We start from the raw sequence: 25,799 nt of genomic DNA, 5'->3' as shown, positions 1-25,799 counted from the left end.
AATGGATAAAATATCCGATCCGTATCCGTGTCCGTATCTGTTTAGCACTATCCGAATCCGTCCGATAGCTAATCGGATGCGGATGCAGATATAGCACTATCCGAGCCAAATCCGATCCGTTTACATCCCTAGTTTAAACTTAACACCCTTAAGCTTAATTTGGTGTTCAAGTTCATTATTGATGTTGAAATTCCTCCTATAGTCTCAAATTTCCTCAAGGTTCGTTTTCATCTCTTTGTAATCTTGGTTTTTGAATACTTATTGCTTTTTCATTAGAAATCTAACAATAATGTTGCAACCAAAAAAATTGAAGAAAATTCATGTATACTTTAAATTTGGTTAGAAAGATATATACCCAACGTTTTGAAGATATTAAAATACTTTTGGCCTTTTGGCAATCATTTGTATGATTTATATCTTCAATCCATAACTTAAAAATTTTTTGAGCTCAATTATTAGTAGAAAACATGGTTCCATTGTATGAAGTTTACTTTTCCGTTATCTTTGAAGCTCAAAACAGATAATAACTGTCTAGTGAAAAATATGGTTTTTCTTTTTTTTCTTCCCATTTTGGGCTTTGTAATCCATTAATTTTCCAATGAAAGGTCTAAGTATTACAAAATGCATATTTAATCAAGAAAAGCTCAATGTCAAGGGTTTCAATAACCCACCATAAATATGTTTCTTATTTAGAGTATCTGGGCTTATAGATGGATAAAGTCCAATCAAAAGACTGTAGACTTGAAAACAAGCATGATCAGATGAATTTTAACCATCTAATCTGTGCCTTATTTTTTGAAGAATTTGATTCTCTAATGTAAAGCCTAATTTGGTATGATTTCTATTCAATTTCAATAAGTGATTTCTATTTCTGAAATTGTTTAGTTTGATTTTTGCATCTTATTTCAATGAAATAGAAATTCTGAAACAGCCATAAAAAAAAAAGAAATTCTAAAACAACTGATGGCTGTTTCAGAATTTCTATTTCAATTGACTTCACTCTTGCTCTTTAATGAGCACATGGTTAATTTGATGGGAAAAGTAGTAATTTTATATTAAAAATAAAACATCACCTTTCTACTCGTAATGGTCTCACCACCCACCACTACCATTGCCAACAGCACCCCACCACCACCACCGCTACGACCACCACCACCACCACCACCACTTCCATGCCACTGCCACCACCCCCCTCCACCATCATCACCACTACCTCACCATCACTGCCATCGTTGCCACCATCCCTACCGCCACCACCACCACCACTGCCACTACCCCACCACCACCACTACCCCGCTGCCAGGACCACAACCATTGCCACCGCCACCACTTCCATGCCACTACTACCACCTCCGGCCGCCACCATCACCATAACCAGCTACCACCACCTCATCACACCACCACCACCACCCCACCTCGCCGCCCATCAACTGCCTTCCCAAAGAAATATAGAAAATCTATTCTCAGAAATTGAACTACCAAATGGATTTTTTTATTCTTAAAATATTTCATATTATACAAAACCTAAACAATTTCATTAATTGCTTGACCAAAAATCTATTTGTTGACTATTTCATAGAATCAATCCTAAATTGAAATAGAAATCATATCAAATCTGGCCTAATTGTTGAAACAGATAAAGAAACAAGGCATGGCTGGGATTTGGAAAATTTTTCTTAAACCGATATTTGGTCTAGATAATCTCATAAATGGTATCCAAATAACAGTGGTCAGATATTCTAATTATCAGACAACTGGCAAGTTAATTAGGCAGAAAATATTCTTTTCAACTACTCAATTTTAACATAATTTTTTATTAAGTGAACCTTCATAACCCAAGGTCAAACCGTTGGATTAAAACGGTTTGATCTCCAACCCCATCAATCATGTGGTTTGATCCTTGACCCCAACGGTTTGATTGATTGCAGAAAATGGGCATTATGAGGATCAGTGAGCTGCTTTTCCTGGTGATTCTGTTGGGTCTTGCGAGCTATGGAGTAGCAAAGCCAAGTGTAAACCAGCAGCCTCTCGGAAGAATTGCTATTCATAAAGCAAGAATTGCTCTTGAGAAATCTGCTTATGTGACAGCTTCACCAACTCTCCTTGGATTAGGGGTACCTTTCTTGATTGCTGCCTTTTGTTTATAGTCTCTTTCATCTGTTCAAATTTTATATATTCTTTCTATCCTCTGTGACTAAAATATCTAGTCAGATTTCACAATAATGAATCTCTAGTCAGCTCCAGAGTATTCTTCTTCATTGTGAATGGATTAGGGACTAATGCAGGATTTTTCTTCTGTTTTTTTCATTGTTTCAGGGTGAAACTAGTGAATGGGTGACTGTAAAATTTAGCTCTCCAAATGCATCAAATACTGATTGGATTGGAGTCTTTTCTCCAGCAAGTGGTGCAAAGTAAGACATACATGATACATCTTCAGTATTGAATCTAGCTTTCCCGGGAAATGTTCCAGGCTTTTAAATGATATTTGTGCTAGAGAATTCATTTTCTGTGTCTCATATTTTTATATTTAAATGTTCCTGGACTAATAGAAAGTTTCTGGTACTGAAATTTCCAGTGGTTCCACTTGTCCTGGACCTCTTCTGTGTTCAGCTCCAATTAAGGTTTTTGCTTCCCTACCCTTGGTTTAGTTTTGTTCTTACAGTATGGTTCCAATGTAAAACTACCTATTGATAGAAATTTCGCTAATATCATCTAATGGGTGGTTATGGATTTAAACTGGAAGAACTTATGACTGTTTTGTAAATGTAAACTTGAATTATTTTTGTTCTTGTGCAGTACCAATATGCAAATTACTCCACTCCAGACTACAGCACAACTGGATATGGAACTCTGTCATTTCTAATGATAAACCAGAGAGCAGATTTCGCTTTTGCATTATTTTCTGGTGGAATGTCCAATGTATGCCTCATAACACTCTGCTGATCTCAAAGTTCTATGCATCATTAGTCTCCAATTCAATCAAATGATATAAAACCTAACTCAAACTTTTTTTTTTTCTTTTTCTAGTTTATCTTCTATTCTTTTGGGTGTGTGTTTCTCTAGTCTATCCGGATAGATAATATTTGTTACACTAACCATACTTGGACTATCTTCTTGAAACAACAGCCGAAGCTGATTGCTGTGTCAAATATAGTTGCTTTTGCATACCCAAACGCACCTCTTTACCCACGTTTAGCCCAAGGACAGACATGGAATGAAGTAAGCCAGTACTTCTCTAATTGTAAACTGCACTTGATAACATAATTTAGAATGTCTTCAAGAACAGGAAAATTTTTCACAAATTTCACTAATTCCCCTGAGGATTAGTTATCTGCTGGTGATTCTTGGTCTTCCATTGATCCCTTATTTGATGATTACTCAGATGACTGTAACTTGGACAAGTGGATATGGACTCAATGAATCAGAACCTTTTGTGGAATGGGGTCGACAAGGAGAAACTCAAATACGTTCCCCAGCTGCGACTTTGACTTTCACTCGTGAAAGCTTGTGTGGTGTGTAAATTTTTTTTTCCTCCTCTTCTCAATTAGTCTTGTACTTATATTATTCACAAAATTGACTGAAAATAAAGGCTTTAGACAAGGTATTATTCACAAAATTGACTGAAAATAAAGGCTTTAGAACAACCTTGTCTAACTAATAGCCTTGATAGATGGAAGATAACACATTTTTCTTGTTTTCCATATTTAGGTCCACCAGCAACTACTGTGGGATACCGTGATCCTGGTTTCATACACACAAGTTTTATGAAGGAGTTGTGGCCTAACGCAATGTAATGTATTCTGCTTTTATCATTCTTATTTTTGACTAATTTATGTGCATTCCCCCCTCCCCCTCCCCCCTTTAAAACTCTTTTATCAATTTATTATTAGTTATCAAGAAAAATAATGCTACTATATCTTATAGATCTATTCTAGTTACTCTCCCAGAATCATCTTACAATGTAGGACTTTTGAATCATTGAATTTATTCAGACTATATGGGGGCCCTAACCTTGAAATGTTAAAAACATGGATGATGTAGGTATACATACAAGCTCGGACATAAATTGTTCAATGGTTCATATGTTTGGAGTCCAATGTACAGTTTTAAGGCATCTCCTTTTCCTGGCCAAGACTCTCTACAGCGTGTAATTATTTTCGGTGATATGGGAAAGGTTAGATTAATAAACTTTGGCAACTTCAGCCCAAACAGTAAATGGCTCTAAGCCTATGATAGAATCAGTATTTCAGGGTCATGCTTGATATGCATACAACATTTTGACATGTTTCTACAGCAGAGATAGACTAATCTACTTTTATGCTTTCCTCCTTTCAGGCTGAGGCTGATGGTTCCAACGAATATGGCCCCCAACCCGGGGCCCTTAACACCACGAAGCAGCTTATTAATGACCTAAACAATTATGATATAGTCATCCACAATGGAGACATAACATACGCGAATGGGTACCTTTCACAATGGGATCAGTTCACTGCACAAATTGAGCCCATTGCGTCAACCAAACCTTACATGGTTTCAAGGTCTGTAATCCTCTGTTCACTTCCATTACTTGTCCAAACCATGAATTCATCTTTCTTATAGATATTGTGTGTTGATGATTTGTCTTTGCAGTGGAAACCATGAGCGTGACTGGCCCAACTCAGGATCTTTCTATACTACTACAGGTTCGGGAGGAGAATGTGGTGTATTAGCAGAGACCATGTTCACTGTTCCTACAACCAACAAGGATAACTTCTGGTATCTATCTGCCCATATCTATGTATGAGTACTCCATGTAAATTAAGTTGCTCTAATGGACTGTTACATTGAAATTTTATCTATTCTGTTTCAGGTACTCCACTGATTTTGGTATGTTCCACTTCTGCATAGCTGATACGGAACATGACTGGAGACCGGGCACCCCGCAATATCTGTTCATAGAGAACTGCCTTGCATCTGTTGATAGGCAAAGGCAGCCATGGCTTATCTTCATCGCACACCGGGTATTGGGTTACTCTTCAAGTTTGGCATATGCCTTAGAAGGCACCTCTAATGAACCAATGGGAAAGGATGGCCTTCAACAGCTTTGGCAGAAATACAAGGTAGACTTGGCTATGTATGGCCATATTCATAACTATGAAAGGACATGTCCAGTGTACGAGAACGTTTGCACGATGCCAGGGTCAAATTTCTACCAGGGCACCTTGAATGGGACCATCCATGTAGTTGCGGGGGGAGGAGGCCAGGGCCTTGATGATTTTTCACCAACCACCCCCAGCTGGAGTGTTTATAAGGACATGGATTGGGGATTTGTTAAGCTTACAGCCTTCAACCATACAACCCTGCTCTTTGAATACAAGAAGAGTAGGGATGGGTTGGTTTATGACACCTTCACCATCCAGCGGAATTATTCGTCCCTTGTGGCTTGTACTTTTGATAGTTGCCCACTTACCACATTGGCTTCTTAATGTTTATGTATGTGTGTGTGTGTGAGAAGATGATCAAGGTTGAGTATCTTTTTTTTCTCTTTCAATAAAAGTATGTTTTCTTTTTTTTATTTTGTGAGATCAATAAAAGTATGTTAAAGCATTGAGTTTGAATAAAGAGCCCTGGGTTACAGATAGCCATATTTGTTTGTTGCCAAGATAGAGAGTCAAATTAAAATTTCTTTCCATGAATATTTTCTCATGCACCTTGGGATATTCAAACAAACCATTAAAGGGAGGGGACGGGTTACCTCTTTGTACTAAATCAAACCATTGGATAGGAGATTCCTCATAGAGATGCAAGGGGTATTGCTCCTACCTAGGTAGCCAATATTATTCAAACTCAATCTATTAAATAGAACTATTTACTTATGAGTCTAAGTCAATCTTAGTAAAAAATATTATTTACTCAATAAGTACATCTTAAGATGGATATAACTAATAAACCCCAAAAGTACTAGTTTTATGAATTTTAGTCCCTCCACTTACAGTATCATGTGATAGACCTACGGGTATAGAACTAATTACTTTCACCATCATAATAATCTCAACATATGATAACATGTGCTCTATGAAGTGAAAATACATAAGGCTAGAAATTAACTAACAAATGTGATTCAAATACTGAACTAAAATAAATTAGTGCATAAACAAAACCAATTACTCAATCAACAATCATACAGGAGGACAAGTGGGAATGGCTATTCACTTCACCTTACAAGTTGGAATCGCAGGAAAGAATAACAAAAAGATTGTGTAATTGAAACATGGTGAACAAAGGACTCACCTTAGTGAAGGACCAATGAGTCATAGCAAGTGAATGGCCACAATCTTAGGGTGCAAGTAATATCATTCAAACAGATGAAAAGCCAAAGTCAGCTGGAGCTCAATCTTGCTTCCAATAACAGAGATCTAAAATCACCCTTTGAACTCTAAGATTTCATCCCATTTATTTGCATAACCACATATCATGGTAACTCTACCTTTCTCACATAATACTTCTAAACAATCCATAATAAAATTACTACACACAAATCACTTTAAATTTATTGGATTCTGAAATAATGTATTGCCTTAACCTTCAAGATATTACAAGATTGTGTATTTATAGGTAAGGTGAGAGGAATCCACAGGTTGGAAACTCAATCATCATTATCATATAGAGAGGGATGTGATTGAGAGAGATCCCAGGGATTGCATACAATAATGGAAAGGTAGGATTGCATGGGATTGCATGCAATAATAGAAAGAATAAAGATGAAAGTGATGAACCCAAATTCACTCCAACCAATCAGAGGTTGCCACGTGTCCTGGACCAAGAACGGCAACCAAAATAGGGCCAGTGAAGGACCAACCGCAGGCACCATCCACCAACACCCACGGGCGCGGCCACCCTCGGGCTCCAACCCCCTTGGGCGCGGATCTCCTTGGGCGCCAAACCCTTGGACGAAGACCCCGGCCAGGGCTTCCCCGAACACGTCATCCCCGGGCACAGTCTCCCTCGAACACGGAAGTCATCACCGCCATCAACAAGACACAGATCGCATCACCAAGGACTCTAGGCCACCGCCTATTGAGTCACGTACTCTGAACGGACTCATATACTGAGAACCTCATCTACCACATAGATGAGGTCTATCCACCAAGGATACCAAGTCTACCATGACACTACTTCTTATGGGAAGACAACTACCAAGTCTATCAAGGACACTACGTCTCACGGGAAGACAACCTATCAAGGAGGAGCCCTGCTACTCAAGGACTCTATCACCTACGACAAATACTCTACATCAACTGGGACTCTCCATACCGCCATACACTACTATAAAAGGCAAGGTACACAGCCCCATAGAGGAGGGCTGAACACATCTTAACTCATCTTGAATACTACTATTCATCTGTTTGCTCAGAGAGATCTAACTTAGGCATCAGAGAGTCCTAGGCCGGAACCACACCGGTTCTCCTTTGTCACCCAGGGTCTTTTGTAGGTTACGACACTCGAAGGACCGTTGAGCGATTGCTTGACGCAACAAATTGGTGCCGTCTGTGGGAACGACGCTAGCCATCACCTCTACTAGTTTGTTTCCATATCTGATCAACCATGGCATGCAAGAAGACCGCTCCCTCCACCAATAATGCCCCGAGAGAGGGGAATGGGTCACCTCCTCCAGAGAGCTCATGTTGCAGAGCCAATGACCAGGACTATGTCTCTCTGGAGAGGGAGATCCCAGACGATGATCAAGTTGCGGTGGTCGAACCCAACAACGAAGTGGTGGTGGAGGTGGTACCTGACCCCAATGCCCCAGCAACTATGGGTCAGATCAATGACCTACAGCGACAAATCCTCGAGGATCAACGACTCTTTCGTGACTACCTGAGGCAACGTACGACGTCACACCATCGCAGGACGGACCCTCGACGTGAATAGAGCCCTAGAAGGACCCCTCCCAGGGGTGACAGATCAGAGAGGCACACCAAACAGCGGGGAGAGCCTTCCCAACCTAGGGGGAGATCAGCGGATCCTCCAGCACGGTCAAATCAGGGGAGAACGCCATCACACCGATCCGTAGTACCTAACCCAGAAGGGTCCATCCGAAGGTCGGTGTTTGATGGTCGACTAGAAGGAAGTCATGTACCAGGGCAAAGCCGAACTTACCGTGAAGCCAGCCCCTCGCGGTCAAGACAAGATTCATCACGACATGACCCTTCACCCTCTCACCAACAGTCAAGACGTGAAGGGACTTCAAGGAGAGGACGCGAACGAGCTCACAATGAACGACCAGTCAGACGTGAGGGACAAACACGGGATGAAGAGCTAGACAAGAGACTCTGAGAGTTGGACGAAAAGCTGGAAGGGTTGAAGAAGCAAACCAAGGGTGAAACACACTCCACCTTTGGACAATACCCCTTCTCAGAAGAGATCATGTCAGCTTCACTCCCATCCAGGTTCAAGCTACCCACCTTTGAACTCTACAGTGGTACCACCGACCCTAATAACCACATCAACTATTTCAATAGCATGATGACACTATATGGTGGATCGGACGTGGTATCCTGTCGAGCATTCCCTGCATCCCTCAAGGGTGCGGCGACCTCATGGTTCTCTAGACTACGATCGAGGTTGATTAGATCATTTACAGAGCTATGCGAGCAGTTCGTGACCCACTTTCAGAGCATCGTCAAGCAAAAGAAGATCAGGGTCAATCTGCTGAACGTGATCCAAAACCCTGGGGAGTCCCTCAGGGAGTATGTCAGCAGGTTTACCAAGGAGTCCTTAGAAGTCAGAGACCTGGATGACCAGACCCAGCATGCTGCTATAGTTGGGGGCATCCATGACATAGAACTGATTAAGGACCTGGCACGTCATGAGACCTGGACCATGAAAGAGATCCTAGAGTGATGCAATGAGTTCGCGAACATGGCCGAGATAGTACAGTCATGGATGAAGGCAATCGAAGGCAAGACCCAAGACAACAAGAGGTCAGCACCAGATGACCGCAAGGAGAATAAAAGATTAAGGACTAAGCGATGACAGGAGAAAGGTGATCGCCTATCGGGAAGAAGTGATCTTCGATCAGAGAGAAGTAAGAGGGCAAGCAGCCTAGAGTTCACACCCCTCAACACCACCAGGTCACAGATCCTTATGCAGATACAAGACCGTGACCTAATCAAATGGCCATGACCCATGCTGGCAGGACTTGAGAAGTGTAACCCTCACAAGTACGGCCTCTTCCACAAGGACTATGGGCATGACACAGAGGAATGCTACCAACTGAAGAGGGAGATAGAAGGCCTTGTGAAAGCAGGGAGTTTAAATGAATACGTGAAGGGGAGACGTGATGGTCGTTCGGGCCAAGGAGATCGAGGACGTGATTGAGAAAGAGAACCAAGGAGGGAAGAAAGGAGAGCGGATCAAGATAGGGAGAGAGACCGCACTGATGAAAGAAGAGAGGTAGTAGAACCCAGCGGCACCAAGTGAGCCCCCATCCTCACCATACTTGGAGGACCGGGGCAAGAATTAACCAGAAAAGCCAAGGCCCATGCCAGGTTCGTGGGAGTAGCAGAGAAGCCAAGCAAAATAACAAGGACCAAGACGGTGATCTCCTTCTTAGATGCAGACTTGGAAGGTGTAAGCTTTCCATATGAGGATGCCCTGGTAGTACAGGTGGAGATAGCCAACCAACTAGTGCATAGGGTGTTGATTGATACAGGGGCGTCCGTGGACGTACTCTCACTGGAAGCCAACGCCAATTTGGCTTTGGAGATTATGCCCTTCAATGCTTGGTTGCCACATGAGCCTTGAGCACAAGAAAACCGGTGGCTTTAGGACTCTCCGGCTCAGTCAGCGGGTCGGCCATGTGGCAGCCTCTGATAGGTGGGGTGTTTTATGCCTCATCAGAGATGATCAACTTAAGCCAGAGCCCACCTACCTCCATGGATTCTCGGGCGCCACAGCTTCCATTAGAGGCACCGTAGAACTACCCGTCACCTTTGGAGAACACCCTCGACAGGTGACCATCATGGTAAACTTCATGGTCGTCAGGTCCGTGGTGTCATTCAACGGCCTCCTAGGGCGACCATCTTTGATAGCCCTTAGAGGCATTGTATCTCCAATCCACCTGAAGGTGAAGTTCCCCACTGACAATGGAGTGGGTGAAGTACGAGGTGATTAGAAGAAGGCCAGAGAATGCTGCGCCACCTTCATGAAGAAGAACAACGGCAACATCCGAGGAAAGGCACTGTGCATGGAGAACCTGGTCAGTAACCAAAGAGATGAATTGACAGAGAAGAGAGGAAGACCGATCGAGGACTTAGTTCCATGGCCACTCAGCAAGGATGACCCTTCCAAGGTAGTATAGATTGGTATACTATTGAGCAATGAACAGAAAGAAGAGCTGGGGAACCTCCTCTAGACAAACATGGATGTCTTCACATGGTCGACTGCAGACATGCCAGGCATACCCAGATCCATAGCAGAGCATAGACTACATGTAGACCCAACCAGGAAGCCCGTCCAGCAGAAGCGAAGGAATTTTACCCTCGACCGATAGGCAGCCATCAAAGAAGAGGTCGAGAAGTTGAGCCAAACAGGGTTCTTCAGAGGAGAAAAGTTCCCTACCTGGCTCGCAAACATGGTCATGGTACCCAAGCCTAACGAGAAGTGGAGGATGTGCGTTGACTACACTGACTTGAATAAGGCATGTCCCAAGGATGAGTACCCACTACCCAGGATTGATCTGTTGATTGATGCAACTGTAGGACATGAGATGCTGAGTTTTATGGACGCCTACTTCGGCTACAACCAGATCCTCATGCATGAGGATGACGAGTCTTACACCGCCTTCCGAATGGACAAGGAGAATTACTGCTACCGTGTCATGCTGTTCGGACTGAAGAATGCAGGGGCCACCTACCAAAGGATGGCCAACAAGATGTTCGAGGAATAGATTGGACGCAACATGGTAGTGTATATGGATGACATGCTCGTGAAAAGCGTCCATGCTCATCAACACCTGGCTGACCTGGAAGAAGTATTCATCCTACTGAGAAGGAACCAGATGAAACTCAACCCTACGAAGTGTGCTTTTGGAATAACGTCTGAAAAATTCCTAGGTTCATGGTCTCAGTACGAGGAATAGAAGCCAACCCCTCCAAGATCAAAGCCATCTAGGAGATGGCACCCCCGATGACAGTCAGGGAAGTACAAAGGTTGAATGGAAGGATCGCTGCCCTATCAAGGTTTGTGTCGCGGGCCGGAGACAAGTGTCTGCCATTCTTCAAGACGTTGAAGAACCTCCGAAGTCCTAAAGACTTTGCATGGACGGAAGAGTGTCAGAAAGCGTTTGAAGAATTGAAGGTATACCTCAAGAACCCACCATTGCTTGGGCGCCCAGAGCCCAATGAAGAATTACAGATCTACTTGGCAGCGACCCCGTCGCAGTGAGTGCAGTGCTGCTAAAAGAAGAGGGCAAAATACAGAGGCCCATCTACTATATGAGTCATGTCTTAATCGATGCAGAGATCAGGTATACAAGAATAGAGAAGGTAGCATACGCACTAGTAATCGCGGCAAGGAAGCTCAGACCATACTTTCAAGCCCATACCAGCACAGTCCTCACTAACTTGCCACTGAAGAAGGTATTGCACAAGCCCGACATCTTCGGGCGGTTGATCGCCTGGGTGGTTGAGTTGAGTGAGCATGACATCAGGTTCCAACCTAGAACGGCCATCAAAGGCTAAGCTCTGGCAGACTTTGTAGCTGAGTGCACCCTGCCTGAGAAAGAGACAGAAGCACAGGAATCAGAGGAGTAGGATCGACAATCATGGGAGATGTTCGTGGATGGTTCGAGTAACGCTACAGTAAGCGGAGCTGGTTTCATACTCACCAGCCCCGAAGGATTTTGAATTCAGTATGCTCTACAGTTCGCCTTCCCAGCATCCAATAATGAAGCAGAGTACGAGGCACTACTCGCTGGACTCCGGGTAACCAAGGCCATTCAAGTCACACACCTGTTTATCCGGAGTGATTCCCAGCTGGTAGTGAACCAGGTGAATGGAGAGTACGAGGCAAAGATCGATTGAATGGTGTCATACTTAGCACTTGCTCGGGAATTGATCAGGCAGTTTGTGAAGGTCGAGATGGTTCCATTACCCAAGATCGAGAATGCTACTGTAGATGCACTGTCTAGGCTAGGCAACGATGAACTCAAGAACCTAGCCAGTGCAGTATAAGTGGAAATATTGCATGAACTGGCATACCAGGAGAAGCTAGTCAATGAGATCGAGGAAGGGCCTAGCTAGATGGACCCTATACTCGACTACCTGCAGAATGACGTCTTACCAGAAGATAAGGTCGAGGCAAGGAAGATAAGGATGAGAGCTGCACGGAGTACTGTACAAGAGGGGGGCCACAACACCACTGCTTCGGTGCCTAGGACCCAAGGGAGCCCAGTATGCCCTGGCAGAAGTACATGAGGGGATCTGTGGAAGCCACATGGGAGGACGACATCTAGCCTACAAAATCCTTCGACAAGGACTCTACTAGCTAAGAATTCAAGAGGAAGCCATACAATACGTCAAGGCTTACGAGCAATGTCAATTGTTTGCCCCAGTACCCCATCTACCCACCACCAAGCTGACGTCGATCCTCAACCCCATTCCCTTTGCCATGTGGGGGGTGGACATCTTGGGCGACTGCACAACAGCATCAGGCAATCGTAAATACTTGGTGGTAGCCATCGACTACTTCACTAAGTGGGTGGAAGCCAAGCCACTAGCAAAAATTACAGAGAATGAAATGGAGAAGTTCGTGCGTGATGACATCATCTATAGGTTCGGTGTGCCAAAGATCATAGTCTCTGACAATGGGAAGCAATTCAACAACCCCAAGTTCAGCTCCTTCTGTCAAAGATACAATATTGACTATCGACCTGTTTCTGTAGCCTACCCACAGGCCAATTTTCAGATGGAGGTCACCAACAGAACCCTGCTGGACGAAATAAAGAAAAAGACTAGAAGGAGCCAAAGGGAAGTGGGTCGAAGAATTACTGAGTGTTCTGTGGGCATACCACACCACAGTAAGGATACCCACAAGAGAAAGCCCATTCCGCCTGGCATATGGAACAAAAGCATTGGCACCGGTAGAGGTCCTCGCCATGTCCCACAGAGTACTACACTTCAATAAAAGAACTTACACAGATGGACTACGAGTGAACCTAGACTTCCTAGATGAGGTGCGTGAGAAGGCACTGCTGAGGAACGTAGCCTACAAACAATGAACAGCCAAGTACTACAATGCCAGGGTACGTGAATGGTTATTCCATCAGGAGGACCTAGTCCTAAGGAGGGAGAGTGCATCACAACCAAGGAAAGAAGGGAAGCTATCAGCAAATTGGGAAGGACCCTATATAGTTTCCAAGCAGATATGCCTAGGGACATACCGCTGAAAAACTCCGGGGGGCAAGAAGGTAGACCGTACCTAGAATTCAGAACACCTGAAGAAGTATTACCAGTAGAAGTAATAGCAGTAGAAGCAACAACACCATCGGCAGTAGCAGTCAAGTAGCAGTAGATGGCATCACTGTTTCAACGGCAATTCAAAAGATTTTCATTCAAAATAAAGAGTTGATTCAAGAATACTTGTCTTCTTCTACCACTCAATCGAATCACCGCCACTGCACCAAGGCGTTATGCTACCAAGGGCCCGTTGGCCACCAAGGTCCGTAGACCACCAAGACAATATATCCCTAAAGGACTACCAACCACATGGGGTTGAACAGATACGAGAACCATCAAAACAACAAGGATCAAATGTAGGTCATATCAACATCACCAAAAGAAAAAGTCAAGTACATATAATCCCAGGAAGACAAAAAGCAAGCGTCACAATCCAAAAGTTCTCTTCCACAAATTCAACATCTAAAAAGAACATCTATAAAATGATGGGGCATCTGATGGAGGAGCAGCCTCCGATCCAAAGAAGACATCGGTCGGCCTCAACAGAGAAGGAGCAGCACTCACCTGGTACGGCCGCACCCCTCCTCTATCTCCATAGCGCCATCCTCAGGGGGGACATGAGCCACTGTAGCAGTCTCGAGTAGTAGCGTGATAACCTCTGCGAACCCGAGAAGTCATAATCAGGGGTCCTCTCTAGAATGCAAACCGCTAAGTCCCTGATGCCTCCATCATATATCTCCTGGTTGTAGTAATGAAAGTACACAGTGATCTCAGGAGACTGCTGATACGCCGTTACTGCCCGCTCCCCAGCCTCAGACAACTCTACCTCGTGCCTCTTCCTCAAAGCGCGAAGCTCCTCCTCCAAGGCCTGAACTCTAGATGAACTCTGACCCGCTGCAGCGGTAGCCACCCGGAGCTCCTCTGACACACTCCGCTCACGTGCCACAGCCTCCTCGCGGTCAGCCCTATGCCCCAAGCTCCTCTCCACATTCTCGCAGCGGCATGCTTTATCTCGAATCTCATGAAAAGCATGACTCTCCAATCGAAGCACCACCTCCGTAACACGATGTTGGACTGACAATCAACATAGCAGGCATAAGAAACATCCTAAGTACAAGAGAAGTAATGACACAAAGAGAACGAGAAGAGTAACTCACAGAAGCCATGTCTTGGTAGAGATTCTGTGAGAGCATGGCATCACTAAACCCCTGGAGAACCAAATGCTCTGCGGGAAGCCTTCCCATGTCCAACCACTCTCGACTCACACCACGAGTGGCCAATGTCATTCCCTCCAGAAGATCCCACACCAGCACCAAGGGGGAAGAGGTCGGTGGGTCAGTAGCAATGTCAACGGAAGCAGAGGGCACCCCTTTCCCCCTAAAAGGGGGTGGAGCAGCGGACCCAAGGGTAGAGATAGGAGGAGACATCCGAGGAAGAATGACACATGGCCCCATCCTCGCCGAGCTGGGGGGATTAGGACCCCCCTTCCTCTTGGTCCCAATGACCGCAAGAGGAGAAGTAGAAGCTGGGGGTACCACACCAGGAGAACCACCCCTAGAAGCAGCAGTCTGAGCGCTCCTCTTCTGCAGGTTGGAGCGGAAGATGCCAAGATCCAGCCTGATGTCCACTGCACAACAACATCCAATCAAAAACACAAAGCAGGTCAAGCCAGGGATACATAAAAGGAAAGTACCTAAGCAAATATCAAAGAAGTCAAGTATCTTACTAGGACTCAACTTCCAAAGACACAAGAAGGCCTCAAAATCCAACTGACGAACGTCGAACGGGTCGCATCCCTGGCATCACTGGAGGGAGTCACGCTCAAAGTTGCTCAACTCTAGAAGGCGGTTCACCCTCTTGATATCAATAACCTCCCAGGTGGACTACAAGGCACATCGGGGGACTGTGGCAAAAAAGAACCGATCCCTCCAGTACTTCACCGAATTGGTGATCCCCACCAGAGGATCGAACGTGGCAAGAGATCCCCTAAGGAGACGACGGGCGAAGTGGTAACACCCACCTTCCCCCTTCTTCAACACGTAGAAGTAAGAGAATAAGGGAACTGTAGCAGCGTGCCCCATTTGGGCGAAGAATACATAGAATCCCAATATGACCAGCCAAGAGTTGGGCAGCACCTGCCCAAGGGTAAGGCACCAATGCTCCAACATCAGCTCCATGAAGCGGGAGATAGGGAAACGAAGACCATGAACAAAGAAAATGCCATAAAGGCAGACCTCATCTCCTCGATGGGAGTAGGCACGGTCGTCCGGCCTAGGGACGCGAAGCACTACATCAGTGGGTATATGGAACTCTCGTCGGAGGGACGCCAAGTTTGAAGAAGTCAAAACACTAGCAATATGGGCCAATTTACTCCTAGGGTCACCTACAGAAGTGGAAGCTCTGGAGACCAGACGACCCCTACTAGGGGCGAAATCTCCAAAAATCTCCTCCCCATCACTGGCAACGGGGGAAGGCAAAGAAGCAGAAGTATCTGCAGGGGAAGATGACCCCGAAGAAGACGCCTCCACAGATCTGACCCCTACCGAAGTCGAATCAGAGTCGTCAGACAAAGACATGAATAGACAAGGAAGCAAACTGGTTACTTACTCAGAAAGAAGGTCTCCAAAAACCAAGCAATCGACGAGAAGAGCAATACACACCAAACATGGACAGGCACAGATTGATGGATGCCAACTACAAGGCGCGGACTGTGGGCTCGAATCGTCTGGTGTGGACCACCTAGGAGTAGATCGCCTGGGCGTGGATCACCACCGGGAAGCCAACCCCTAGGCACAAACTACAGGGCTCGAATCGTTTGGTGTGGACCGCTTGGGCGCGAATCGCTTGAGTGTGGATCGTCACTAGAAGCCAACCACCTCGGGTGCAGACCACAGATAGCAAACGAATGTCGTAGCAACAACAAGTGCAAGTCGATCGAGCAATGGGGAAACGTCACCAAGGGCAAGGCTGGTGTCTAAGACCTAAGCAAGATGCCCCTCATTATGGCCAAAGATCAAACAATTGGGGGGCACAATGAGTGGTCACCAGATCCAAAGCTCAAGTGAAAAGTGGATGAGAAAAAGCGAAAAGGAGAAAAGCTTGAAAGAGAGAAAGAAGTGAAAAGCAAAAAGGGAAATAATAGGATGAGGTAAAGGCATATATCTACAAAAAGAAGGAAAAAAGAAAAAAGAGACAAAAAGATGGGGAAGGAGGGGCTTGAACCTATAACCTCTCCCTCACCAAGTTATTCATAAGCATACCCTCAGAGAAGAAATTATTTGTAGGGAACCCCCTAGTTGATACAATGAGGTGGAGGATACTCTCTTGAGCACTCCGTTCCAAGAGAGTGGGGGTAAATGATGAACCCAAATTCACTACAACCAATCAGAGGTCGCCACGTGTCCCGAACCAAGAAAGGAAACCAAAACAGGGCCAGTGAAGGACCAACCGCAGGCACCATCCACCAACACCCACGGGTGCGGCCACCCTTGGGCGCCAACCCCCTTGGGGGCATGAACCTCCCTGGGCGCCAACCCCCTTGGGGTGCGGACCTGGGTGCCAACCCCCTTGGGCACGGATCTCCTTGGGCGCCAACCCCTTGGACGAAGACCTCGGGCAGCGCTTCCTCGAACACATCATCCCCGGGCACAATCTCCCTCGAACATAGCAGTCATCACCACCATCAACAAGACACAGATCGCATCACCAAGGACTCTAGGCCACCGCCTATCGAGTCACGTACTCTGAATGGACTCATATACTGAGAACCTCATCTACCACATAGATGAGGTCTATCCACCAAGGATACCAAGTCTACCATGACACTACTTCTTATGGGAAGACAACTACCAAGTCTATCAAGGACACTACATCTCACGGGAAGACAACCTATCAAGGAGGAGCCCTGCTACTCAAGGACTCTATCACTTACGACAAATACTCTACATCAACTGGGACTCTCCACACCGCCATACACTACTATAAAAGGCAAGGTACACAGCCCCATAGAGGAGGGCTGAACACATGTTAACTCATCTTGAATACTACTATTCATCTGTTTGCTTAGAGAGATCTAACTTAGGCATCGGAGAGTCCTAGGCCGGAACCACATCTGTTTGCTCAGAGAGATCTAACTATGGCACTCAAAGGACCGCTGAGCGATTTCTTGATGCAACAAGAAGGCTGTTATGGCTGATACACCCCTTCAAGTTGAATATTCGAGAGATCTAATCTTCAGCTTGTCCCGAAGGAAAGAAAATCACGTCTTGCCGAGCCCCTTGATCATGATGTCCGTAATCTAGTCTTTTGTGGAAATAAATCAAACTTGGAGTTCCTTTTTGGCAACCTTATCATGCACAAAATGGAAATCGATCTCTATGTGCTTGGTACGGGAATGAAAGACCAAGTTGGTGGAGAGATATGTGGCCCCGATGTTGTCACACCATAACACGGGGGCCTGGGTCGTGGACAGACCAAGCTCGCCAAATAGAGACTGGAGCCAGGTCAGCTCAACACAGGCATCGGTAAGAGCCTTATATTCCGATTCAGTGGACGATCGAGTAACTGTCTTTTGTTTCTTTGAAGCCCAAGAGAACAAGTCGGGTCCATATAAATTGCATATCCACCTGTAGATTTCCGATCGTCACCATCACCTGCCCAATCGGCATCAGTGAATGCCTGAAGATCCTGAGAAGATGATTTGGTGATGTGAAATCCATATTTAATTGTGTATTTGAGGTAGCGTAGAATCCACTTGGCGCAGCCTTGGTGAAGGCTTGGATTGGGAGAATCGAGTTCGCAAGGAGTTGATTAATCGAACAAGAAGAAGAAGAAACTTGCAGAAACTCTAATGGAGTTCCAAGCTCTAAAGAGCAATTTTCATTCAATACCCAAAATCCGTTTTCTTTCCCTCCTGGTATGATTCATATAGCCCAGAATTACAAGAAAGAAAAGAAAAAAAGGAAACTACAAATTACCCAATAAATTGGGATTTTATTAATGTTGCGGCTTCCACCTTGTCACCTTCCACGCTGGCTGCATCATTCTCCCCAGGTTGAAAGGAATTCATCCTCGAATTTGAACTCCCATCGTCAAAATCACCCAAGTAAGGGGTGAGGTGGCAAACATTAAACACATTAGAGGTCCGCATGTGGGAGGGGAGTTTCACACGATAGGCATTAGGATTAATGCGTGCTAGAACTTCAAATGGTCCCACCTTCTTATCATTTAACTTGCTATAACTCCCAACTGGCTGGCGTTCAGGGGGAATCAGTACCCACACGAAATTGCCTGGCTCAAAAATTGCCTCACACCGTTTCTTATCTGCGGTGGCTTTGTAAGTGGCTGAGGCGGTTTCCAAACGAGTCTGCACATCTTCATGGATGACCTACAATTTGCTGATAATATCCTCAACCGTAGTGGAGGGCTTCCCTGGATAAGGTATTGGTGCATGGTCTAGCACCGTTTGGGGCTATCTGCCATACACAATCATGAACGGACTGAACCTCGTGGAGTGATTAATGGAGCAATTGAAAGCAAATTCTCCCACAGCCAGACGAGCATCCCATGCCCTGGGGTTGTCATCAACCAAACTCCTCAACAAATTACCCAATGACCTATTGACCGCCTCTGTTTGGCCATCCGTTTGTGGGTGGAAAACGATGCTGAACTGCAGCTTGGTGCATATGCCCTTCCACAATTGCCTCCAAAAGTCGCTAAGAAATTTTGTGTCTCGATCGGAGGTGATGGTACTTGGAATGCCATGGAGCTTGAATACCTCCTTGAAGAAGAGATCTGCTATGCGAGAGGCATCCATTATCTTACGATAGGGAATGAAATGGGCTATTTTAGAAAATCTGTCGACAACGACGAAGATGGAGTCCATTCCACGCTGAGTGCGAGGCAATCCCAAGACGAAATCCATATAGATGTCCAACCAAGGGGCCTTAGGGATGGGCAGCAGCAAGTAAAGCCCTGCGTTTGTGGCTGTTCTCTTGGCAGTTTGGCAAACTAGGCAGTGCATAACAAATCGTTCCATGTCACACTTGAGGTGAGGTCAAAAATAGCGGGACAACACGGCTGTAGTGTTTTGTCGCGTCCAAAGTGGCCTTCATTATGCAGCTCTGCTATTATTTTGAGGCGTAACAAGCAATCAGGGATGCAAAGTCAATTCCCTTTAAAAATGAACCCCTCACATAGAGTGAAATCAGCGCCTCTCTTATGTTGCACATCCTCCAAAATGGTCAAAAAAAATACTTCCTCCAAATAAAGGCCCTGGAATGACTCAAAACCCAGAACGGTGGTGCACATGGTGTAGAGGAGGGTGCGCTTGCGACTCAGGGCATCGGCAACCTTGTTCTATGCGCCAGACTTGTGCTTGATAATGAAGTTGAATTCTTGCAGATATTTTTCCCACTTGGCATGCTTGGAATTTAACTTCTGTTGCCCTACAATATACTTAAGCGCCTCGTGATTGGTGTAAAGCATAAATTCCCTGTGTATTAAATAATGGCGCTAATGTTCCAGAGTGCGGTAAAGTGCGTAGAACTCTAGATCATAAGTTCTATAACGCTGTCGTGCACTTGTGAGCTTCTCACTAAAATAATCGACAGGCCGGCCTCCCTGACTGAGAACGGAACCAATACCAGTGATGGATGCATCGCAATGCACCTCAAATAAAATGGTAAAATCGGGGAGTGCTAGAACAGGGGCTGTGCTTAACCGATCTTTTAGTGCTTCAAAGCTTTGTTGTGCCATATAAGTCCACTCAAATTGACCCTTCTTCATGCATGCGGTCAATGGTGCTGCAATGGAGCTGAAGTGGGCGATAAACCGTCGATAAAATGATGCCAGCCCATGAAAATTTCTAACTTCATGAATATTTCTTGGGACCGGCCAATTTTGCATCACCTTGATTTTGGCGTCATTGACAGAAATGCCCTCCCGTGATAAATTGAAGCCCAAAAATAAAATCTGCTCTTGCATGAAATAACATTTATCGGTTGTTGCGAATAAATGTTCCCTGCGTAAAACAGAGAGAATCTCCCGGAGGTGTTGTAGATGGGCATCAGATTATCATCAAAATAAACTACTACCAACCTTCCAAGGTAGGGGCGCAAGATCTGAGTCATGAACCGCATGAAGGTGGATGGTGCATTTGACAACCCAAAAGGCATAACCAGCCATTCAAATAATCTGTCGCGTGTCTTGAAAGCGGTTTTCCACTCGTCCCTGGGCTGTATACGTATCTGATGATACCCACTCTTCAAATCAAGCTTTGAAAAAATGGTGGCGCCTGAAAGCTGGTTCAATAAACCGTCCAATCTCGTAAACGAGAAGCGATATTTAATCGTGATTTTATTTATCGCCCGACTATCAATGCACAAGCGCCAGGCACCATTCTTCTTGGGAACGAACAGGGCCGGGACTGCACAGGGGTTGATGCTCTCCCGCACAAAACCCTTTTCCATCAACTCTGTGACCTGACGCCGCAGTTCTTCGTGCTCGGAGGGGCTCATGCAATAATGGGGTAGGTTGGGGAGGGACGCCTCGGGCACCAGGTCGATCTGATGCTGAATGTCATGCATGGATGGGAGGCCTTGCTGTAGCTCATTAGGAAATACATCGCCAAACTCCTCCAATAACGGTTTGATCAACTCGGGCACGGGTAAGACGGGTGCCTTCTCTTTAGCTTTGTTCAACAAAATATAGACCACCTGTGTGTCATTCACCATGCTGCGCAGATCTTTTAGAGACAACAGGTTAGAATTTTCAGCAATAGGAGTCTTAAGAGGCTCCTTAGATGGGGCTAAAACAATTTTCTTGTTGTTATATTCGAAGGAGTAGGTATTTTTATACCCATCGTGTACTGTCTTCCTATCAAACAGCCACGGGCGCCCCAAAATCAAATGACTCGCATCCATGGGGAGGATGTCACACCAAACTTTGTCAAAGTACGTATTAGAGATGGATAACGATACCTGATATCGCTTGTTGATGGTTACCTCGATCCCACGCTTTAGCCAGGTCATTTTGTAAGGTACCGGGTGGGTCTGTTGTTCCAATTGCAGCTTGCGTATCGCCTCCTCAGAGATCACATTCTCACAACAGCCGGAGTCAACAATCAACTGGCACACCTTGCCTAAGATAGTACAGGCTGAGTGAAAGATGTTGTTGCAGCCACTGGTTGCCAGTTTCTTACCTCAGTGTGAGATAAATCTTCCACATCATTAACAGTTCTTCGAAATCCGCCTGTAATACATGCTAACCCTCACTATCATACCATGGATCACCAGCGGGTTCGTGATAGGTGGTTCTTCCTCATGATCCTCTGGCTCGTATTCCAACAAGAGACCCTTCCCATTAGATTTCTTCTTGGGGCAGCTATTGGAACAATGTCCAAGTTCTTCACATGCATAGCACCGCAGCCCAGGAATCGGGTTCTGGTTGGTACCCCCCGATGGGGTAGAACGATTTAGTGGATGGGCTTTGGGGGTTTGGCACGTCCCCCTTGCCAAAACCGTTGGCATTTGGAGTAGTCCGATTTAAAGTTGGAAATGTGGATTTCCAGGAGCGTGCCTGTTCAACCTTCAAGGCCCTCTAGTGCGCATCTCCAAGGTCCCAAATATCGAGCACTTTGAGAACGCTCTGGATGTATGGTTGTAGTCCTCCCAAATATTTATGTACGAGCATCTCTTCTGAATCAGTAATGTTATTGCGAACCACCAAGTCCTTAAAATCAGAAGTGTACTGCTCCACCGTGCGAGTTCCCTATTGCAAATGTTGGAACTTATGGTACAGATCGCGGTGATAGCTGCGGGGAAGGAAATTCTTTCGAATTTTTTCTTCCATCTTACTCCAACGTGTAATAGGTGCTTTACCAGCATTGGCACGAAGCCGTTTGTCACGTCTCCATCATGCAACAATCTTCCCAAGAAGTCTCATAGCAATGATGCCAACGCGTCGGTGCTCAGGAACCTCATTGTACTGGAAAACCTCGTTGACTAAGGCTAACCAGTTGACGATCTCGTCAAGGAACGCTGTGCCCGAGAACTCGGGAATGTTGCGATGGACAATTTTGTCCCATTCTGGCTCGCGCAGTTCCTGAGGGACGAACCTATTGTGGTGAGTCCTCCTCTCCCGCACAGGTGATGCTTCATTAGAAGAAGGTGAGTGCTGGTAAGACATCTCCTCATTCGGAATCGGACGTCGAACGACAGTCTTCAGCGCTTCATTCTCTAGACGCAGGGCTGCAACTTCTTGCTGCAGACGCAAGACCTCATCTCTTGCATTAATTTCCTCAACAGGGACGGCGTGACCTCCGCATTGTCGGGGTGGCATTCCGTCGCTCGTTCTCCGACCAAAGCTCTGATACCAGAAATGGCACAGCCTTAGTGAAGGCTTGGATCAGGAGAATCGAGTTTGCAAGGAGTTGATTAATTGAACAAGAAGAAGAAGAAACTTGCAGAAACTCTAATGGAGTTCCAAGCTCTAAAGAGAAATTTTCATTCAATACCCAAAATCCGTTTTCTTTCCCTCCTGGTATGATTCATATAGCCCAGAATTACAAGAAAGAAAAGAAAAAAAAGGAAACTATAGATTACCTAATAAATTGGGATTTTATTAATGTTGCGGCTTCCACCTTGTCACCTTCTACGCTGGCTGCATCATCGCTTCACCATGGACCAATGTTCTTCAATTGGGTTATGCATAAACTGGCACGCCCGGTTTACTGAGAAGGCTACATTGGGGCGAGTGAGGGTGATGTACTGAAACGCACCAACTATAGACCTGTACTGAGTCGGATCTGAGAATGCGACACCCCCTGCAAAGGAGGCTTTAATGGTGGTGGCCATTGGTGTGAGGACTGGTTTGCAGTCAGCCATGCCAGCTTGCTGTAGGAGATCTGTAATGAATTGGGATTGAGATAGAATAACCCCATCCAGCTAGTATGTAGCCTGAATACCTAAAAAAAAGCTCAAGTGACCTAGTTCCTTGATGGAGAACTCCGAAGCAAGCTGTTGGAGGAGAGTGGTGATATGTGTGGGCTGGTTCCCCATAACCAGTATGTCATCTACATAGACCAGAACATAAGTTGCCATGTGGCCCTGTTTATAAATAAATAAAGATGGATCAGTCTGTGATGCCTGAAAACCAGTCCCAAGTAAAAACTGAGAGAGACAGCTGAACCAAGCCTGGGGGGCCTGTTTGAGCCCATATAAAGACTTGTGTAATTTGCAGACATGATTGGGCCGACTGGAATCTTCAAACCCTTGAGGTTGGCCCATGTAGACTTCTTCATTGAGAATGCCATGTAAGAAGGCATTTTGAACATCAAGTTGACGAACGGCCCAACCATTGGATATAGCCATAGTGAGGACTGTGCGAATTATTGTGGGCTTGATAACTAGGCTAAAAGTTTCATCATAATCTAGGCCTTACTGCTGATGAAATCCTTTAGCAACAAGACGGGCCTTATAACGCTCGATAGTGCCATCTGCTTTCCGTTTAATCCTGTACACCCATTTACAACCAACCACATTTACATTAGTAGGAGGTGGTACTAGAGACCAAGTGCCACTCCGTAATAGGGCTGCAAACTCATCAGAAATGGCCAATCTCCACTCAGGGTCCTTGGCAGCCTGAGTATAACAAGTGGGTTTAGTAGGGTGAGGTGGTGGGTTTTTGGAGGGGGAGATAAGGGTATGCAAGGCAGTGGAGCGGTCATTATAGAGGTCACTAAGAACGCGAGTGCGGAGTGGAGGGGTGGTTTGAGGGGTCAAGCATGGTGTGGGGGACGGACTAGGTGAGGGAGATGTGGAGTCCGCAGTGGAGGGGGGGAGGGGTAGGAGGTGGCGGTGGCGTGGTGGGTGGTGGCGTGGGATTAGGAGGTGGTGGGTCAGGAAAAATGGTGAGGGGTAGGGAAACCCAAGATGGAGGGGAAAGTGGGGAGGGGGCGGTGTGTTGGCTGCTTCCTGAAAAGGAAAGCGTAGTTCATCAAACCTGACATGGCGAGCGATGTAAATTCACCTAGACTCAATATGCATACAACGGTAACCATGGTGATGATAACTATACCCAAGGAAGACACAAGAAGCAGACCTTGGATCCATTTTATGACTATTGTAGGGTCTAAGAAAGGGAAAACAGAGACACCCAAAAATCTTAAGAAAATTGTAATCAGGTGCGTGATTGGTGAGGAGTTGATATGGGGAGATATTTCTAATGATGGGCGAGGGCATCCGATTGATTAGATACACTGCCGTTTCAAAGGCATAATCCCAATAAGCCCGTGGGACAGAACTTTGGGCCAAGAGAGTGAGCCCAGTTTCAACAATGTGGTGATTGCGCCTTTCAACAGTACCCTGTTGTTCATGAGTATGAGGGTATGATATACGATGGTGGATGCCAAGATTGGAAAAATGGGAGGTGAGGGAGCGGTACTCCCCTCTCAAACCAGTTTGGATACTTTTAATTTGCCTAAAAAATTGCCATTCAACAAGGGCTTGGAATTGCTTGAATATATTAAAAGCATCATATTTAATTTTTAAGGGATAAAACCAAATAAACTTTGAAAAATCATCCACAAAAATGATAAAGTAGCGATGTCCAAGAGAGGAAATCGTAGGGGCTGGTCCCCAAATGTCACTAAAAATTAAATCAAGAGGAAAAATTGCTACGACTATCTGTTTCACGAAGAGTTAAACGGTAGGACTTTCCAATCTGGCAGACGGAGCATAAATGAGGCGATGAGGGAATCTTGATATCACGAAGCATGAGTCGAAGAGAACGATCATTGGGAAGGCCAAGCCTTTGATGCCAACGATCATAAGATGTGAGATGTGCAAAGTGTGCTGATGGAGATGATGGCTGGAGAGACTGCAGGTAGTAGAGACCATTGTGACTAGGCCCCATAAGCAGAATTTGATTGGACGTCGAATCCTTCACATTGAAATGAGAAGCATGAAATTTAAAAAATGTATTATTGTCAAAAGCAAATTTATGAACAGAAAGCAATGAAGTAGTAAGAGATGGAACATGTAAAATGTTAGAAAGAACTAAAGGACGAGAGGTGGAAGGGAGAGAAGAAGATCCAACATGTGAGATAGGGACATAATTACCATCACCAACCATGAGACTGTTCTTACCATTGTACGGTGCATAAGAGGACAAAGATTGCAAATCAGGCATTGCTTGATGTGTAACGCTAGTATCAGGAAGCCAATGGGTAAGGCCGGATGGGAAGGCGGATGGGGTAGGTAGCGGTGGGGGTTGGGGGTAATGGGGCTGATTTGGTTGGTAATGATATTGGGTGGGTGGATTGGGCAGCAATGGGGGTTGATTTGTGGTTAGATAGGCCAA

General features: G+C 45.4%; 1 protein-coding gene across 2 annotated transcripts; it reads left to right on the top strand.

Annotated features, from left to right (window-relative positions):
- Positions 1 to 1,940: 1,940 nt before the first annotated feature.
- On the top strand, positions 1,941 to 24,255 carry LOC122641766 (probable inactive purple acid phosphatase 1). 2 transcript variants are annotated; one of them, XM_043835060.1, is made up of 12 exons: positions 1,941 to 2,114; positions 2,317 to 2,411; positions 2,576 to 2,621; positions 2,797 to 2,919; positions 3,127 to 3,219; positions 3,383 to 3,512; positions 3,709 to 3,790; positions 4,042 to 4,174; positions 4,336 to 4,538; positions 4,630 to 4,755; positions 4,850 to 5,476; positions 24,244 to 24,255. In XM_043835060.1, the coding sequence occupies exons 1-11, from the start codon at positions 1,941 to 1,943 to the stop codon at positions 5,463 to 5,465; spliced, it is 1,821 nt and encodes a 606-aa protein (XP_043690995.1). In that variant the 3' UTR covers positions 5,466 to 5,476; positions 24,244 to 24,255. The 2 variants fall into 2 exon arrangements, with proteins under 2 accessions (XP_043690995.1, XP_043690994.1); XM_043835059.1 differs by lacking the exons at positions 1,941 to 2,114; positions 2,317 to 2,411 and having other exon boundaries at positions 2,597 to 2,840; positions 3,083 to 3,219.
- The last annotated feature ends 1,544 nt before the right edge of the window (positions 24,256 to 25,799 follow it).

This window comes from Telopea speciosissima, chromosome 10 (genome assembly GCF_018873765.1).
Source record: "Telopea speciosissima isolate NSW1024214 ecotype Mountain lineage chromosome 10, Tspe_v1, whole genome shotgun sequence".
NCBI classification, from domain to species: domain Eukaryota; kingdom Viridiplantae; phylum Streptophyta; class Magnoliopsida; order Proteales; family Proteaceae; genus Telopea; species Telopea speciosissima.
The sequence above is the reverse complement of the archived record's forward strand: the minus strand, read 5'-3'. Positions and strand labels throughout refer to the sequence as shown.